The sequence below is a fragment of the Alexandromys fortis genome, unplaced genomic scaffold (assembly GCF_014885135.2).
Source record: "Alexandromys fortis isolate MF-2015 unplaced genomic scaffold, M_Fortis_MF-2015_v1.1 scaffold_319, whole genome shotgun sequence".
Classification (NCBI taxonomy): domain Eukaryota; kingdom Metazoa; phylum Chordata; class Mammalia; order Rodentia; family Cricetidae; genus Alexandromys; species Alexandromys fortis.
In genome coordinates this window covers 757,581-776,329 of record NW_026068193.1, presented here as the reverse complement: position 1 = coordinate 776,329, position 18,749 = coordinate 757,581, and the positions used below count along the sequence as shown (strand labels likewise).

The following is an 18,749-nucleotide window of genomic DNA, read 5'->3' as shown; positions in this document are numbered from 1 at the left end:
GAGAGAGAGAGAGAGAGAGAGAGAAATAGAGGAAGAGAGAGAGAGATGGAAGGGGGAAAGAGAGGAAGGGAGGGAGAAAAGGAGGGAGGGAGGAAGGGAGGGAGAGACAGCGCTAGCTTGTGGCTTGTATAGAAGTCAGAGGACAACTTGTGAGAATATGTTCTCTCCATTTACCACGTGGGTCCAGGGAATCAAACTCAGATGGTCAGGTTTGGTAGCAATTGCTTTTACCTGCTGAGCCACCTTGTCAGCCCTGTTATCCAATGCTTTACATTTGTTTTCTAACTTTTGTTTTTATAGAAAAGAAATTATATTTCTAAAGCAATAAAGTTTTCTTTGTTCTTCAAAATAGAGATGATTGAGGTCTAGGTGTGAAAGGAGAGAGCCGGGGGGTGTGCTGTGCCCTGATGAGGCAGTCACTGATGCCGGCTGCTGAGGATGAGGTCACAATAGCCCAGACCATTGGTGCCTCCAGAATGGAACACCTCAGTTTTCCAGTGTTAATGTTGACAACTTGGTGGTAATCAGCAAAAGCATTAGGCTTTGTCTGATATCATTCAGAGACTGGTCCAGTTCAGTAGCCATCCATCATCTCCTGAGCAGCTAAGAACACAAGCAGCAAAACAGTGTTCTAAGTTCTTTCACATTTTTTAATGGTTTGTTTTCTGTGTATGAGTGCTTTTCCTGCATGTGCTTATGCACCACACGTATGCAGTGCCCATGGGAGTGAGAAAAGGATGTTGGATACCCTGGGACTGGAGTTACAGTCAGTTGTGAGCTGTGGGTGCCGGAACTCAAACCCAGGTCTTCTGCAAAAGCAACAAGTGCTCTTGATAGCTGAGCCATCTCTTCAGCTCCAATGAACCACGTTCTTAAGGCCCTGACTTGAATTTAAAAAGCCCCAGGGTATAATGGTGCATGCCTATAATTTCAAGGTAGAAGAGGCAGGAGGACTGCCAGTTCAAGATCAGGCTAGGTAATATAGTGAGATCATGTCTACAAACAAACAGAGTTTCAAGTCACTTCTAGTAAACCCCACCATCCTTCAGTATGGGGACTGAATCCAAGGTTTTATGATTTCTTAGTACTCTTTTCTTGGGTAAAGTGGAGCAGGTGGATATGATTGCACATCACTGTATACAAGCGGAAAGCTTAAAGAATAACATTTTAGAGGATTATTTCAGAGAATCTAACATCTAGGTATCTTTTTGCTCTGCCGCTTGTGTATATATATACAGTTCTAACTGTAACTCCTATCCTTTTGAATGTAAGTCTCTAAAGATCCGATCACCGTCAAGTGGGAACTACTTACACAGTGGAGCCGCCACTGGGCATCAGGGGTGCCTCTGCAGAGCAGTGCCCCCTTAGCTGGCGGGGCTTCCTTGGAGGCTCAATCCCTCTCAGCTAGGCTGATCCCTTAGGTGCAGTGATTGGAGGCACCTGCCCTTCAAGAGGCACACTGTGGAGGCTTACCTGTCTCAAATCTTCTATTTGTAACAGGTGCTTTATCTAATTAGCAAAATCTCCACCTTTACCTCTCCGTTCCTCTCTGTACAGGTTGCTGGTGGTGGGTAGGAGGGCGGGCTGGTGTATTCTGAGGATTAAATCTAGGTCCTCATGCATACAAAGTACCTGCTTATGTCTACCACTGACATTCATGCTTAGCCCCATGCCTAGCAGTCATTTCTCCCATTTTTTTACTAATCTTTACAACTCTGAGCTTCAAGAAATAAACCTGCAATTACTCTACCTGTTAGGCTAAAGTTTGATCTCAAAGAACTTGGAGTTAGGTGTGGTGGAGCACTCGAGAGGTATAAGCAGGAGGATCAAGGTCTACACAGAAAGGTTCAGGCCAGCAGAGTGACATAGTGAGACTTTGTCTAAGGGGTGGAGGTGGGGAACTGGAGAATGCTTTACACTCCAAAGCTATCCTCTTCCCTTAGGACACACTGGTGCTTAGAGATCTGAGTCTTGAACAAGGGGTAGTGGCACCTTTTAAGTGTGTGTGTGTGTGTGTGTGTGTGTGTGTGTGTGTGTAAACCCTTCACTTGGGAGGCAGAGGTAGGAGGATCAGTAATTCAAGGTTATCCTCAACTGCACAGCAAGGGTTCAGCCTGGTCTACATGAGATCCTGTTTCAAACAAACAAGTAATTGACCTCAACTTCAAATATAAATCAGCAGCAATAGTCCAGTCTCCTTTAGGAGAGGAAGGTGGGCAGATGGGATGCATGTATGTATCATAACCATCATGATTTGTCTAGCATGTCGAGCACGGTGGTCCTTGCTTGTAATCTCAACACTCAGGAAGTGGAAGCAGGAGAATCCAGAACTAAAGGCTAGCCTGGACTACATACTTGAGACTCCATCTGTGAAGAAAAGAAAGGAGGGAGGGAGGGAGGGAGAGAGCTTAAACTTTTAAATTCTAACTTTATTGAATTTGTGTAATATGTTGCAACTGATGTGTGATTTGACATTGTGGTGGTGATTTGTGCCTCTTCTTGTTTTGGCAGCATAGATTAAGTCATTCTGCCTCCCTGAATGTCCTATTAAAGTGTACAACCAAGTTTCCTTCCTCTGTAGAGTTCCATGCCCGCTTTTATTTGTGAAGTAGACTAGAGTGACCCCGTGCAGTGCCTGTATGCAGGTGATTTGGGATCCTTTTGGCTTTCTTGCCCAGCCCAGGCTCCTCAAGTCATTGTTGCTTGTCCCATGGCACCAGGTGCTCTTCCATCTCTGTGACTGTCCCCATTTTGCTACTCTGTCTTGGCCTTTCTTTTGCAACTTTGTCCCACTTGTTTTAACAGTGTTTCCAACTCAGAAGCCCTTTTTGACCCTTGACAAGGCTGCATTCCCCACCCCAGACCAGTTTCGCACATGGCAGGTATAGGGTCGTGGAGTGTGCACTGGGTCAATACAGAACTCTGCTCCTCCAAACTGAGAAGACGTGTTGCCTGGGCCAGGGTGGGGCACGGAGTTATGAATGGCCTCCAGCTTTTGGGTTTGCTTCTCCGCAGGGGACACTGTAGGCGGCTGTGCGGTCCGCCACTGCCCCCCGCCCCTTGTGTCCGGCTGCGACGTGGGTTGCGGTCTCCGTGGGGGTGGCATCTCCTGTCCAGGAGGTTTGCGCCTGGCGGGGCTCCCCGGAGCGGCGAGGAACCGGGAGGCGAGACCAGGGCGGGGTGAAGCGCGTCTGGGCGAGGAGGACAAACGCAGGCAGCCGCGCAGGGGGCGCAGAGGGCAGCGGGCGGGCGGACGCGCCGCTAAGGAGCGCGCGGGACAGGGCTGAGTAGCCTAGGGGCCGCCCGCCCGAGGGGGAGGAGGCTGTGCCGCCCTTGCTGCAGGTTCGCTGTCGAGCGCGCAGGAGGCAGGGACATGTATAGGGTGCGGTCTGCGCGGGGCCCCGAGCCCGGACCTCTTCCATTTCCCCTCTCACTCGACCCCGGGCTGCGCCGCAGACGGCAGCAGCTCCCGCTCTGCCCGAGCCGCCTGACCGCCGGGCCGGGGTGCTAACCGCGGGTCCCTCCAGCCCGCCGGCCCGGCCAGCCCAGCCCAGCCCGGCGGCCCGCAGCCCCGCCGCCCGCCGCCCCCCGCCGTCGCCGCGTTGCCAAAACAAACGGGCCGGCCTATTTATTGGCGGCCGGCGAGCCGGGCAGCTCAGAGTCGAGGCGCCGAGGGGGACAGCACGCCGCCACCAGCCAGGGCCCCGGGCCCCCGCCCCGCACCTGAGTCCCGCCGGCCTTGAGCCGCGCTGCGCTGCCCATGGCGCCCCCGCCTGGAGTCCCCAAGAGCCACCCAGACGCCTGAACCCCCGAAGCTCTCCCAGCCACGCGCCCACCCATCAGCCCACCAGGCGCCGTCGCCTGCCGCTCTCCCGGGCTACCCGGCCATGTCTCCCGCCTGGCTCCGACCCCGACTACGGTTCTGTCTGCTCCTGCTGCTGCTGCTGCTGCTGGTGTCGGCGGCGCGGGGTTGCGGGCCTGGCCGGGTAGTGGGCAGTCGCCGGAGGCCGCCTCGCAAACTCGTGCCGCTTGCCTACAAGCAGTTCAGCCCTAACGTGCCGGAGAAGACCCTGGGCGCCAGCGGGCGCTACGAAGGCAAGATCGCGCGCAGCTCGGAGCGCTTCAAGGAGCTCACCCCCAACTACAATCCCGATATCATCTTCAAGGACGAGGAGAACACGGGTGCTGACCGCCTTATGACCCAGGTGAGAGCGATCGGTCCTTCCAGCGCGCCATCGAAGCACCGCCACCTGCCCGGCACTATCCTCTTGCCTGGCACCCTTTCCCGACTGCCTGGCACGCCCCCTGGCACCTGCCCTCATGAATCCCGGGTGTCATTCTGCCCAAGACGGGCTGGCCAAGGGACCCCGCGGGAGTGCTGGCATCCCGGATCCCGCCCGGTGTCTTTGAGAGGAGTTCTCTGCTGCTGCCAAGCCCCACAGCTCAGCAGGTTGGCGGGCGCCTCTGCCCGCCGCTCAGGTCAGATCTGGCACTCGAAGGTACCTCGACCTGGCTGCCTCTTGAGCCTCCGGGGACCACGCCATCCTTCCTGGCCTAACATTTCTCACAGCCCAGCTCTGGTCATTTCAAAGCCACTTGGCACCCCTAAGGCGGAGAAGCTCAGGACATCAGGGACCCCGTGGCCTTTCCTCCCCATGTGCCACTTGGTTAGCTGCGCTGCCCTCTCCTGGAGCCCTGTCTTGGCTGGCTCTGGGATTAAGGAATAGCAGGGAAAAGTTGAGTTTGGAGGCAGAGGTAGGAAAGGGAACCAGCCGGGTAAGCCCACGTGTCTGTCGCGAGGGTTGAGCAGCGCGGTTGCGGTTAAAGGGTGGGGTGCTGAAGCCTTCAGGCTCCGAGACCAAGCTTGGGGGAATCCTTGAGCTTGGTGGCGGGGACGAGAAGGATGGGAAGGAGGAGAAGGGATGCCTAGGAAGGCAGGGAGCAGAGATGACACTAACTTATCTCTCCGCACGCGGAGCAGGACCCAACTCCGCCAGACAACAGGGTCGCACACTTCCTTCTCCGAAGCCTTGTTCGCCTTGGGAAAGACTTACGCCCCTTCCCGTTGGGGTCTACCGGCCCATTCCCTATTAATAGGCTGCCACTTTTCTAAATCTTTAGAGAAAGCAACTAAACCACGGCCTTCAGCATGCGCCCTGGCGCCGGGGCTGGCCAGCCGATGTCGGGGCCGAAGGTTGGCCGGTGGCCGGGCCGGGCTGGGCGCCGAGGAATGCAGATAAGGATCCGGGCCACAGGCTGGGCAATCATTGACAGTGAGCGCCCAGGCTCTGTACCAGAAGGAGGGGGTAGAGGGGACTAGTCGAACGAACGGGAGCTGGCTAGTAAGGCAGACAGACATACATGAGGTCTAAGGACTGTCAAGGGTCTAGAAGGAGCCCGTGGAGCTACCTCCCCTTACTGTGGGTTAGCACCCCCAAGCAGGCTGCGCAGTTGGGAGGACTGACTAAGCCTTGGATTATAGTCACTGTTGACTCCTGGGAGGCTAAGTCCAAGGGTCTGTGGGGCCCCAGCTCAGTGGGGCAGAGGTAGGTTGATACTTGGCGGGCCTGGCACCTCACTTCAGCGGAGGGCCCCTTCCCCGCATGTGAGAACTCCACCCCCTTTCCTCAGTCAACTGTAAGGTCCTTGGAGACCCTTGAAGAGGCAGCCACCACCGGTGATCCTTGTCCCCAGGGCACTGCACTCCCACACTGTTCAAGGAAGATTCTGAGGATTCGGGGCGGTTTCCTGAGATCAAAGGCTCGGGTTTTTCACGGGCCTCTTCCTAAATAGGGACAACGCACCCTAGTAGAGGTGTGAGAGCTCCCTGGTCCCTGGCGGGGCGGGGCGGGGGGGGCACGACCTCTCTGTCCCAGTCAGATGGGCAGGGTACTGGCTCTCTGCCTGTCGTATATCCAGCTAAGCGTGGGCAGACGTGGGCTCAAAAGAAGGCCCCGAGAGGAACGTTTTTGTGGCAGTTACTGGAGGGATCTAAGCAGATCTGGAATTTTCCTCCAACACACCCCCTGACCCACGCTGCTGGCCGGGTCTGCACCTGCCGTGCTGGCAAGGCTCAATGTCTCGTGGCCTCAGCTCTGGGGCTGCGGTGACACCTACTGGGCACCTTTGGCCTTGCATGCCTAGCAGGTCAGCCCGCAGGCAGTCGAGTGTTACAATCCCTCCCCGCTGAAGCTGAATGCCCGTCTTGGTGCCTAGATAAAATGAGGACCTCGCCTCTGGAAAAGCATAGCTACATTGTGGCGAAACCAAACTAACCAGTGGAGAGGGAGCCAAGCGAAACTCCACTGACTGGAGAAGAGTCCCCTGAGGGTGCGTAACTCCATGCGCCTTCCAGATTTGTGGCGCCACTATGTGGCCTAGTTCCCTGGAGACTCCCGACTGTGGGAGAACACATTTAGAGTGCTCTATTCCTAAGGGAAAGGGGCAGAGTTCCTCCCAAGTTTTCCAACTCTTTTGAGTGGTGTGGGAGAGTCATCTGAAACTTCTGTTACCTGCACCTGGGTAGGGCTCCCTTCCCTAACTGCGAGCTCTTTCCCCTCCGCAGCGCTGCAAGGACCGTCTGAATTCGCTGGCTATCTCTGTCATGAACCAGTGGCCAGGTGTGAAGCTGCGGGTGACCGAAGGCTGGGATGAAGATGGTCATCACTCAGAGGAGTCTTTACACTATGAGGGCCGTGCGGTGGATATCACCACCTCAGACCGCGACCGAAATAAGTATGGACTGTTGGCACGCTTGGCAGTGGAGGCCGGCTTCGACTGGGTGTATTACGAGTCCAAGGCCCACGTGCATTGCTCTGTCAAGTCTGGTGAGCCGCTGCCAGGGGGCTGGACCCGGGGCCGGGGCCGCAGGGCATGGGCAGGCAGCGCAAGGCCCAGTAGGGCCAAGAAGGTGAAGATGGCCTCCAGGGGATGGAGGCGGGGAACCAAGGGAAGAGGATTTCTGAGGCGGCAGCAGCGCTCCCCGCCGCTGTTTTGGACCGCCTGCTCTTCTCATGTCCGGTAGTGCTAAGACAGGAGCCTAGAGAGACAGGGCTTATTCCCGTGCCACTGAGTGCTGACGTGGTGGTTCACAGCCCAGAGACCGCCACAGGAAGGACAAGACAGAACAAGTTGAAGAGATGGAGGAAGACAGGCTGGCAGGCATCACGGCCTCCCACCTCCATCCAGGTCCATACAAAACAAGGCATAGTGGGGTTAGGGGCCAGAGTGTGTCCAGACATCAGTATGCCTGATCAGGAGATCAAAGGTTCAGAACCTACCACTCAGATGAGGTCAGGCCTCCCAGAGGGGCGCAGGCGTCCCCAACCTCTTCCCCAGAGCCCCAAAGCTGGAAAATTTGGGGTAAAAGCCCAAAATAAAGTGGACTCAATAAAGTGGATTTTCCCAGATTGGCCGCCTTGTTGATCGGAGCTGGCAGGCACTGGAGCCTTGCGCCTCATTCCCAGTCTCAACAGTGTCCCTGTCACTTACACTTAACCCACTCATGAAAGCTTCACATGATTCTCCCGCGGGCCTTTGTTGGCTGCAGGCTCCACCCTCTACATGGGACCATATAGTAGTTGCACGCACAGACTGGCACATAGATCTTTTTCGATATTTTTGATCCACTTGGGTTCACAAGGGTGATCCTACCAACACCCCCTGCCCACAACCTGACCCTTTCAACGGTGTGTACTTACAATCACATCTCCCTTCATCTAAAACACTCCCCAAGTGGCCGCTTCTGCTCATGACTCCTGAGCCCAGACAGTGTCCTCCATTCCACCTTCTGATGTCACTGTGTCCAGTCCCTGTAGAAGTAACCAACACATGAATTGAAAATAACGATTGTTGTCCGTGCCATTAACTCTCCCCTGAGCGCTCACTCTGAGGGGTCTTAGGAGTTTGTTTTTCCCAAGAGCTGGCCTTCCTCTAACTTCTATAGACACAGATGGTCAGCTCTGTCATAGCGCTATACTTGGAAGGCCAGTCTGGGAGGGCCATTTCTTGGAAGTGTTTTATCAAGTGGCAGAACAGACTACCTAGACCTCTGCAAAGCTAAGCAACTTCCCATTTTCACAAGACTGCAGCTTTCCTGGGGTCAGGCTTAAGCAGCCAATGGCTCTCCTGACCTCCAGCCTCTGGCTGCTTTACAGCAGAATATGAGCATATGGGGATGTCACCTGGTGTTGGAGCCCCTGCCTGCGCCTCTCATTGGCCAGGGTTTGGGCTGGGGAGAAGAGGGACAGAGAATCATAATACGGGTTGGCGTGGGTCATGAGAAGCTGAGGTATAGTGATAAGGGGATTGTCTAAAAACAAGAGCAGCCACCCCTGGGCAAGGGTGACCAGGAGAGGGGCACTGTACCTGAGTAACACCTTCATGTCCCTTCTACCCACAGAGCATTCTGCCGCTGCCAAGACGGGTGGCTGCTTCCCTGCTGGAGCCCAGGTGCGCCTAGAGAATGGGGCGCGTGTGGCCCTGTCAGCTGTGAAGCCAGGAGACCGGGTGCTGGCCATGGGGGAGGATGGGAACCCCATCTTCAGTGACGTACTCATTTTCCTGGACCGTGAGCCAAACAGGCTGAGAGCTTTCCAGGTCATTGAGACCCAGGATCCCCCACGTCGGCTGGAACTCACACCTGCACACCTACTCTTCATTGCTGACAATCACACAGAACCAGCAGCCCACTTCCGGGCCACGTTCGCCAGCCACGTGCAGCCAGGCCAATACGTGCTGGTAGCTGGGGTGCCCGGCCTACAGCCAGCTCGGGTGGCGGCTGTCTCCACCCATGTGGCCATGGGGTCCTATGCGCCACTCACGAGGCATGGGACACTGGTGGTGGAGGATGTGGTGGCCTCCTGCTTTGCAGCTGTGGCCGACCACCACCTGGCTCAGCTGGCCTTCTGGCCCCTGCGACTGTTTCCCAGCTTGGCATGGGGCGGTTGGACCCCAAGTGAGGGGGTTCACTGGTACCCGCAGCTGCTTTACCGCCTGGGGCGTCTCTTGCTAGAAGAGAGCAGCTTCCATCCGCTGGGCATGTCTGGGGCAGGAAGTTGAAAGGACTCTAACCACTCCCCTCCTGGAACTGCTAAGCTGGATCCAAAGGCCTCCTCGCCAGGAAGGCTCTGACCCTGGAAGGCACCTGGCCTGAGGACGCTGGTCTCCATCCTCTGTCCAGAACGGAGACACCATCGAGACCTGACTAGGTGGTGCTGGGCCCACACCCTTATCTCCGTGTAGTGGGAGAGCTGTGAACTGAGCTGACTGGGGATGGCTCTCTTTTCCCAGAGACCTTGAAACCCAGCGAGCACTCACTGCTGCTCTTCACCTCCCACCTCCTTACAGGGGAGGACCCGTTCCATCTGCCTTTGGACTGCTTACGCCAGTGTTTCTTGGGGCCTGGGTTTGTGATGTCCCTGTTGGCAACTGGTCACAGTATGAAGAGAGTCTACCTGTCTGTAGGCTTACAACCTCAGTTAATGCTGCTAGATTCCCTAGGAGCCAGTGGGGAGTTGGCTGGACTCATTGCCTTCCAGAACTGAAAGACCACAGCCACCCTGGCCATCCTGAAACATGACCTTTATCTGAAGGCCACACTCCTCCAGAAACGTCCCCAGAGTCTCTGTTCCAGGTCGTGTTACCCTAGTGCCTAGGACTGGGGGAGGAGCCTGGGTACCCTTGCCACCCCTGCCCAGGCTAGTCTCCCTTTTCTGCTGAACCCCAACCCCCAACCCCTCCTCCAGTCTGTCTCCCTCGCCTTATTTATTTGTATGGAGGGGAAACCCATGGGAGAATTTTGGGAATGTTTTGGTCTTTCCTTTCATTTGTAATAAAAATTATTTAAGTTGTTAGAGCCATGGAATCCAGGATTCTGGGTGGAGCCAGTATACAGTTAGGTGCAGTCCTACATGGGTGGTCTAGGAGCCTCCTTTAAGGGCAAATCTCAGAGCTCCTACCCTCACTCCAAGCCCTTTTTAACTTGGCAGATGAATCTGGGCAAGGGCTTGCCTACTGTTTTCCCTAAACATGGCTGTGCCAGAGACACAACAGAGGAAACTAATGTGTGGCCTTGTCCCGCCCCCAGAACCATGATACTGTGTCCTAGTGAAAGTGGCCCTCCTGTTTGTCCTGAACCTTCTCAAGGAGGGCCCGTCTTTTAAACTCGTTTCTATTGGTAATGGATTGAAAAGATTCTATGGGATTCATTTTTCTTGGTGGCCCATTCTGACTACTTGGACAAGTCAGAGGTCCCTAAACCAGCAGTTGTCAACCATCGGAGTTACCTGGGCAGCTTGTGTAAAGGATGCTATTGACTTCCAGGCTTCTGTCTTCATAGCTCCAATGTGAGGCCCAGGAATTAATTTTTAAATATCTCACACGTGGCGGGCGAATGGTCTGTGGATGCCAGCTAATCTCCTGTCACCAGGAGAAAATACTTGAGAAAAAAATAACAAGGGAAATGGTTTATTTTGTCTCACGGTCTCTAAGGTTTCATTTCCTGGCCAGCTCCACTGTTCCTCTCATGACATCTGGGAAACAGAGACAGAGAGAGCAGAAGGTGTAGGGTCAAGACCCACCCTTCGAGAACCCACCCACCAGTGACTTCCTTCCTTCACCCAGGTCCCACCTTCTCACAGTCTATTCAGGAACGAGCTCATCACTGAAGGGAAATGTTAGTGCCGCTACTAAGCTTTCATGGGGGGGCATTTCATATCCCAAACCACACCACCGCACAGAAGTGCTGCGGTGTCTACTGCGGTGTCTAGAGAAGGCTCAGTTTATTGCCAAGGCAGAAAAGCACCCCTCATTTTCAGTTCCTATAACTTAAGGCAGATTTTCCTGCCCAAGCCAGATCAACTGAAGAGAAGTAGGCAGTGATACTCAGGTAACAGCAAGGAAATCGGAAAACAAGACAATTCAATGTGGTGTTCCAAAGCTGAGCAGGGTGTCACTTGCCCATAAACCCAGCTCCTGGGAGGCTGAGGCAGAAGGACTGTGAATCGGAAGTCAATCTGGGCTATGTTCTGAGACCTTGTTTGAAAACAAAACAAATAAACATCTTTAGCTGGTCATGGTGGCACAAGCCCATAATTCTAGCACCCAGGAGACAAAAACAAGATTGTGAGAAGTTCCAGGCCAGGCAGGGCTACACAGGACCTTGACACAAAACAAACAAGCAAGCAAATCAATAAGTTTGCCCTGGGGGTCAGGGTCATAGGTTCCCACAGACAGCCATCTGATGAAGACTCTAGACTTTACCCGTGTGGCCTATTTATTGCTTATAACAACCTGTGTGGTGTGTATGCTAATATCGCATTTTCCAAATCATAGCACACTGGAGGTGACACCACCATGGGCAGAAGTAAGACTTGTATCCTTCTAGTTTGCCTCTCAGGCCACCACGGCCATAGGCTTTCTTATCCTGGGGTGAACTTGTGACCACTCCGGAAGGCCACTCCTAGCATTCCAGGCCTGGGAGTCTCTAGAACAGACCCATCTCTTCTGGCCAAAAGATTCACAGTTCTTGTAGAATGAGAAATATGAGGTGGCAGTCATGATGTCCTTGTCCATTTTCTTTCCCATTCTTTCCCGGTACTTTCTATCTGGTAGATCAGGCTACAATGACATTTGGAGAACATGAATGCATAAAGTAGGTAGCTCTCCAGGTCATGGAGGACAGAACGAGAAGGGAAGGGGAAGGCGGGGGGGGGGGGACATAGGTCAGGGAGCAGGGGAGAAAACAAACATAAAAAATTAAAATAATAGCTGGGCAGTGGTGGCACACGCCTTTAATCCTAGCACTCAGGAGGCAGAGGCAGGCAGATCTCTGTGAGTTTGAGGCCAGCCTGGTCTACAAGAGCTGATTCTGGGACAGGCCCCAAAGTTGCATAGAAATCTTGCCTCGAAAAGTCAAATTAATTAATTAATTAACAGTAATGGTAATGGTGATGATTACCAAGTGGGGAAAGGCCTAGAGTCAACGAAAAGGGCCTGGAGAGCTTAAAGCAGGGAGGGGCTCATAATCGGACTTTCCAAAAGTTTCTCTGGCTTCTGTATGGAAGAGACGCTAGCAGGGACAGCGTGGAAGCAGGGAGTCCACTAACTGGCAGAAGGGAGGTGACCTGGACTGGGGAAGTGGACATGGGGCTAGAAAAATGATGACGGAATAGATATTCAAGCAACAAAACCAAAGATTGAAGCCAAGACTAGGTAGGTCATGGTGGTCCAGAAAGGACCAGAGTGAAGTTGGGGGCTCGTCAGCACGGGCTTCACCTCTCCCACCTACAAGTTCCATTTGGCCTCAGTGGCCACCCCGAAAGGGTTTTCAGGGCATTCTCAAACAGATGTCCTGTCTCCTTGTTGCCGAAAGCTGGATTCCTGGGTACATGAGGCCTTCCCAACACTGAGGCTCCTACTCTCTCTGCCTGTATTTCCGCTCCACTTTACTTCAGCTACTGTCACTGTGTGAGACTGGTGAAGAAGAGCCATTTTCTTCTCATGGTTCCTGGGGTCCGGCATCCACTATCAAGGTGTTGGCATCTTTGGGTCGGGGGCTTCTGTGCTGTGCCATCTGAGAGCATAATGCTAAGAGAGCTAAACAAAGCTGGGAAAGAAAACACTTCATCTCGTGGGGATTCGCTTGGCAATGGTTAACCCATCTCCAGGATACTGGTATTTATTTATGCACGCACAGGAGTGGATCCCTCCCAATCTTATCACTTTTACAGGTCCTATCTCTCGTTGCAGATATGCTGAGAGTTATTTTATAACACATGAATTTTGAAATCAAACCAGGGCACTCTCATACCACATTGAGAGTGCATGGAGAAGGCACTCGGGTTATCCCTCTGTTCCCAGGTTCAAGTCCACATGTCCTGGGGGAGACCTGGAGATAGTGAGATCTGGAATGTCGGGGTTCAGAAAATGAAACCAGATGACTTCCTAGGTGTTGGGTCTCTAGAGCTGACTGGGGAGACTACCCTCAGTGAGAGAGGCTCAGTGCAATTAGGTACCCACTCCTGTCTGTGCTGGGGTCTCTGAATGTACCCAGCCCAAGCCAGTCCTGCAGCCTCCTCTCTTGTTTCAAAATCATCCTGGGTGTGGCTCATTGGAAGCCAAGTGGGTCTCTCTCCTCTCTTCTTGCACAAATGGAAGACTTTTGTTAGCGGGTAGACCCTGTGCTGGTCAGAGCAGAGACTAAGCAATGGCTCTTTAGGTGGTGATCTAACGCTGTGGAAACAGAAATAGGCCCACTCCGTTAAAAATACATAAGGTTGGGCCTTTATGGCCCTACAGTACTTGGGCAAAGGTAGGTGACCGGCTCATCAGGAGCTAGTGTGTGGAAGGGAGGTTCGAGGCACCCTCAGGGGCTGAGGGAAGTGACAGCCAGAGCTAAAGGGAGACTAGGATGTGGGCTGGGAACTGGGAACTGTGGCAGGGCTAACAGCCTTTGTGAATGTTCAGCCCAGCTTCCCAAAGAGCACTGATTCTCCCTATAAGGGAGAACACAAGCCCTATTTCTCACTCCAGAGGGTGCCCCTGTCCAGATAAACCTCTCAGGGGTGACAGCTCCCACCACCCCATGCCCTCTGGCCTCTGGATGGTTGCACCTGCTGGGGCTCAGCCCCACATCCCACACCCCAGTCAGCTTCTCAAAGCCTCTTTGTTTCTCTGGCTGAACCTGGCCAGCCCGGATCTGATAAGGGCCTCTTTGGGTAGATAGCGGCCCAGCCCCGTGTGCTGCACAGCTTTGAGCCACACCCACTTCCTCGCACGCACGTACACACGCAGCTTACTCAGGATGGGCAGAGACTCGGGGGCCTTTCTGTCCGAGCCAGGGTGTGTTTGTCCTCTGGTGTGGTCCTACCTGCAGCCCCTTTATACACCTCTGTCATCCCACAGGGAGACAGAATAGGAGAATTAGTATACCTGTTTCAGAGACTAATAAAATTAGGTTCCCAAAGCAAAAGCACCTTGCTTGTGTTCACTTCTTCCAGTCAGGAACTCTTCCCAAAGGTCAAGTGTGCTAGACGTGCTATTCACATCCCTGCTTCCAGACCTAAACACCAAGTGAGGATATTGCTACTTCCTCCTTTGCACATGAAGAAATGAAGGCCCAGAGAGGTGAAGTTGTTTTCCCAAATGCAATAGCAGAGCCGAGATCAGAGGCTTCCTTCAGTAGAAAGCTAGGGAGGTGGGCTGATGCATCCTTCTTAGGGGTAGTAAAAGAAGGTACTCCTAGTCACAAACTAAAGGACCTGATGAGTCCAGGAGTGGCCATAACCCCGTAAGAGAAAGGTGGCCCTGGAGGAGGAATGACTTAGTGCTGTGGGGGAAGCCAAGATAAGGTATGGGGTGCTTAAAATACATTCACAAGTTCTTTGCTTTTCCCCATCCTCAGGAAAGGCAGGGGCTGGTCTGAAGCTGAATATCTTCTAACAAGGAAGAAATGACTGTGCAGCTTCTTTCTAGTTCTTCCTAGATCTGGGTGTTCGGTTCATGGCCTAACAAAGCTCTTCACCAACAGACTGCAGCAACCTTCTGCCATGGGAGTATGTCATTGGGGACACCATTCTAAGGTGGTTCCGGGCATTGAAGTCAGATTGCCAGACTTGTACAGCAAGTGCTTTACCCACTGAGCAATCTTGCCCATCCAGTTCCAGTTTGAATCTCTCTCTCTCTCCTCTCCCTCTCTCTCTATTTAAGACAGGGTTTGTCTGTATAATCCTGACTGTCCTAAACTCAATCTGCAGACCAGGATGGCCTCAAACTCACAGAGATCCACCTGCCTCTGCATTCCAAGTGCTGGGATTAAAGGCATGCCCCATCACCATATAGATAAAATCATAACTTTATACTGGAAAATTCTGGCAAACACCACTTTAACAAAGAGATCAAGGTTAACAGCACCAGTAATGCAAACTGGCATGGTTTAAAAAAAAATCTAATGAAGGCAAAATCTTGTGGACCAATCACAAGTGAGCTCTTTCCCCTTCTTGGCCCAAGAGGACTTTCACGTTCAAAGGAAGCCAGCTGTTGTGTCTTTATTGCAGCACAAAGTCCCTCAAATCCAAGGCCTCCACTCATTGATCCTCATCATTGACAGAGGGCCTGTCACATTTAACTTCTCCCATTTTCACCCACAGGGTCTTCTCCTGGCCCTCCCGTTCCACGCTTACTTGAGGCACCAGCACCACGGACAGCTCTAGCAGTCCTGGCCATCCCCCTTCCTCTTTCCTTCTGCTTCCTAGCTTCTCTTTCCTAACTCCAAGTCCCCAAAGCATAAAATGAACTGAAGAAGGGTATCCTTAGGAGGATGGTAGAGTGGAGTGTTTAGGAAGGAGCCTGGGCTCATCAAACTAAATATGAATTCAAGCCCATCACTTAGATTTGAGGAACTTCATGTTGAAATAAAGTCCTGGGTGTACAGTTGCTGGCAGGGCAAGAATTTGTGCCCAAGACTGAGTTGAAACTAGTATAGTAGAGCTTTTCTTGCCATTGACTGAACTCCCCACCAAGCTTGGCCTCCCTGTCTTCCTCCCACATGCCAAGACTCTCTCCCATGGCCCAAGAATTAAAGGGTCAAGACCTGGCACAATGTGGGCTCAAGGACACTGTTCTGGCTAAAGACAGTGCTTCTTCTGTGAAATCCAGTGCCTACACCTTACCACATGTTAAGCGTTTTGAATACAGCTCCCCACTTGTTCCAATTTTACAGGCGAGCAAAGAGAGGCTTTACAATCTGTCTGACATTGTTCAGCTGTTGAAAGACGGAGCCAGCCAAGCAGTGGTGGTGCGTGCCTTTATTCCCATTACTTAGATAACAGAGACAGGTGCTTCTCTCTGTGTTCAAGGCCAGCTTGGTCTACAGAGTGAGCTCCTGGACAACCAGGAGAAACCCTGTTTCAAAAACAAACAAACAAATAAACAGGCAAAAACTAACCAAACAAGAAAACCTCCAAAAATCAAAGAGAAAGGTGGAACCAGGACTTGAGCTTAATTTTTTCCTTTTCTTTTTCTTTTCTTTGGGGGTGGGGATTCATGATAGGGTTTTTATGTAGATTTGGAGCCTGTCCTGGAACTTGCTCTGTAGACGAGGCTGGCCTTGAACTCACAGAGATCTGTCTGCCTCTACCTCCCTAGTTTTGGGTTTAAAGGTGTATGCCACCACTGCCTGGAAAGTTTAAAGATGAAGGATTGGAGAGATAGCCCAGCATTTAAGAGAACTGGCTGCTCTTTCAGATGTCCTGAGTTCAATTCCCAGCAACCACATGGGGACTTATAACCATCTGAAATGAGACCTGGCACCTCTTCTGGCTTGTAGGCATACATGCAGACAGAACACTGTACACATAATAAATAAATAAATAAATGTTTTTTTAAATTAAGATTAAATATCATGGGATTGATTTTTTTGCCCCTGTTCCTTTACTCTTGGCTATGTGACTTTCTACTCTGTGGCAGTCTAAAGGACAGGTGGGGGACAAAGCTGTCTAGGAGGCGGTGAGGTCTGCCTAGGAAAGCCAGAAACCCTCAGTTAGTTCTAAACAGGTTGAAACTCTTTCTTTTGAATTCTCTTATCATATGACAGATGTAATGGTTAATCCTCATTGTCAGCTTGACTGATTCCTCTAGGAGACACGCCTCTGGGCACGTCTATGAGGGTGTTTACAGAGAGATTAACCAAGTGGGAAAGACTCGCCCTGAATGTGGGTGGCATCGTCCCATGAGCTGGAGGTCCAGCCTGGATAAAAGGGGTGAAGAAGAAGCCCAGAAGAGTGTAATGCTAGCATGATTTGTTCTTTGCTTCCTGATGTGTCAAGCTGTGAGGAGTCCCAGACACATGCCCCCTGCCATGAACTCTGCCCTGCTCCCCGCCATGCTGCACCACACCATCTCAAACCTTGAGCCCAAGCAAATCCTCCTTTAAGTCCCGTCTATTAGGTGTTTGTCACAATGGTGAGAAATGTAACTAATACATTAGCCTCCCCCCCCACCCCTGGCTTTGGAACGGCAGCTCTTTCATCTGTAAGTGCTGGGTGGACTTGTCCACTGGTCAGCAGCGCATCTCCCGGCACTTAGGTACCCGTGTTTGGCTTTGCCTACCTCAGCACAGCAAAACAGCCTGTGTCCTAAAGACACAGAGGAGTGAGATGTGGAAAGGAGGAAGTGCACTGCAGAGAAACCGAGGCTGGTAGAGAGGAAAGGTGAGGCCAGGCATAGTGGTGCAGCCTTTAATTCCAGCACTCGGGAGGCAGAGGTAGGGGGATCTCTGTGGGTTCAAGGCCAGCCTGGTCTACAAACTGAGTTCCATGACAGCCATAGAGAAACCCTGTCTTGAAAAAAATGAAAATATAAACAAAAAAAGAAAGCGAAAAAGAGAAAAGGAAAGGAAAGAAGGAGGAAGGAAGGAAGGAAGAAAGGAAGGAAGGAAGGAAGGAAGGAAGGAAGGAAGGAAGGAAAGAAGAGAGAGAAAGAGAGAGAAGGTGTGCAGAGAGCTGGGTGGCTTATTTATGGAGATCAGAGGGGTGGGAAGAAAGTGTTTATTCATTGTTTCACATACTGAATCAATCTTCACACTGTGCTTTGAAAGTTAATCAGCAAGGTCTTTGTGTCAAATGCCTAGAACCCTGAAGACTGATGCAGAGGTAAGCCAGGTCTACAAAACAAGAACCTGTTTCTACAAACGAAAGAGAAAAAAAAATTATCCACAACAAATAGATAAGGAAATTGAGGGTCAGAGAGACCATGTGACTTTTTCAAAGCTTTACAACCAGAAAATAACAAAGGTTAATCCCAGGCCTGTCTGATTTTGCAGTCCAGAATCTTCTCTATTCCAGGGGGAGGTGGTCATAAGATACTTGGGAAGCAAGCTTAGTATATGGATATTGTGCATGTACTGAAGTCCAACTTGCTAAATGTGCTTTGACCCCCAACCCCAGGCTTCAGACAAAGATTTCAGGTCTCCCACGCATTCTTTTTCCAACATTTTGGTCCTTATCAGCTTCCTGAATCATCATTCCCTCTCATTCACAGAAACCAACAGAACCTGTGTCTGTGGGCCTGGGGAGTGCGTGACCCCTGGGATCCCGCACCTATTATCTCCAGAGACTCTGAGCTCCGAGAAGGGGACTTCCAAGACAAGGCCAGCTTCCGCTTCCCTCCACTCACACCCAGAGCCCAACCATACCTTTCCAGGTTATTCACCTTGCTGAGCAAAGTCCAGTAGGCGGGGACCTCTCCTTGGGAGTCCCCACATCAGTTGAGGTCACTCTGCAGAGCTCCCAGGAGGCAGTTAAAATTCCACAGAAACACAGGCCACAGGGCCTTTATGTCCTTTCTTCATCCCAGCTCAGAATTCACCAAGTTATAAACAGACAGGATTCTGTGAAGAAGTGTCTCATGGTTGGAGACTGAAGGACACAAGGCTTGGAAGACATCTGACTTCGTCACCAGCTTTTGCTTATTGGGGTCCCCAAGGTCCCCACCAAATCCTGCTTCAAGGGTCAGTGCTCTCGGTTTCTTTCTGGCTTAAGTATGAAAAGTCCCCCCCCCCTTTTTGATCCATAAAGTCTAGCTGAGTCAGGTTGATTTAAAAAAAGAACTTGAGGAAAAACAAAAAAAGAAATCATTATAAGAACTCCAAACAGCGTCAACGTTACCACGTCCAAAGTACAGGCGTTTTATTCTGAGAGTCCCGTTAAAGCCAGTGAAACACTCACTGAGTTCCACATTCCAAGAAAACC

The 18,749-nt window shown here is 52.0% G+C and overlaps 1 protein-coding gene across 1 annotated transcript; it reads left to right on the top strand.

Annotated features, from left to right (window-relative positions):
• Positions 1 to 3,440: 3,440 nt before the first annotated feature.
• Ihh (Indian hedgehog signaling molecule) lies at positions 3,441 to 9,856 on the top strand. Its single transcript, XM_050129639.1, has 3 exons — positions 3,441 to 4,205; positions 6,566 to 6,827; positions 8,402 to 9,856. Exons 1-3 carry the CDS (start codon positions 3,888 to 3,890, stop codon positions 9,058 to 9,060), a joined length of 1,239 nt encoding a protein of 412 aa, XP_049985596.1. The 5' UTR covers positions 3,441 to 3,887; the 3' UTR covers positions 9,061 to 9,856.
• The last annotated feature ends 8,893 nt before the right edge of the window (positions 9,857 to 18,749 follow it).

Coding starts and splice junctions, on each gene's coding strand:
- Ihh (XM_050129639.1), top strand. CDS start 3,888: ATGTCTCCCGCCTGGCTCCGACCCCGACTACGGTTCTGTCTGCTCCTG. Junction 4,206..6,565: donor CTGACCGCCTTATGACCCAG/GTGAGAGCGATC, acceptor TCCCCTCCGCAG/CGCTGCAAGGACCGTCTGAA. Junction 6,828..8,401: donor GCATTGCTCTGTCAAGTCTG/GTGAGCCGCTGC, acceptor TTCTACCCACAG/AGCATTCTGCCGCTGCCAAG.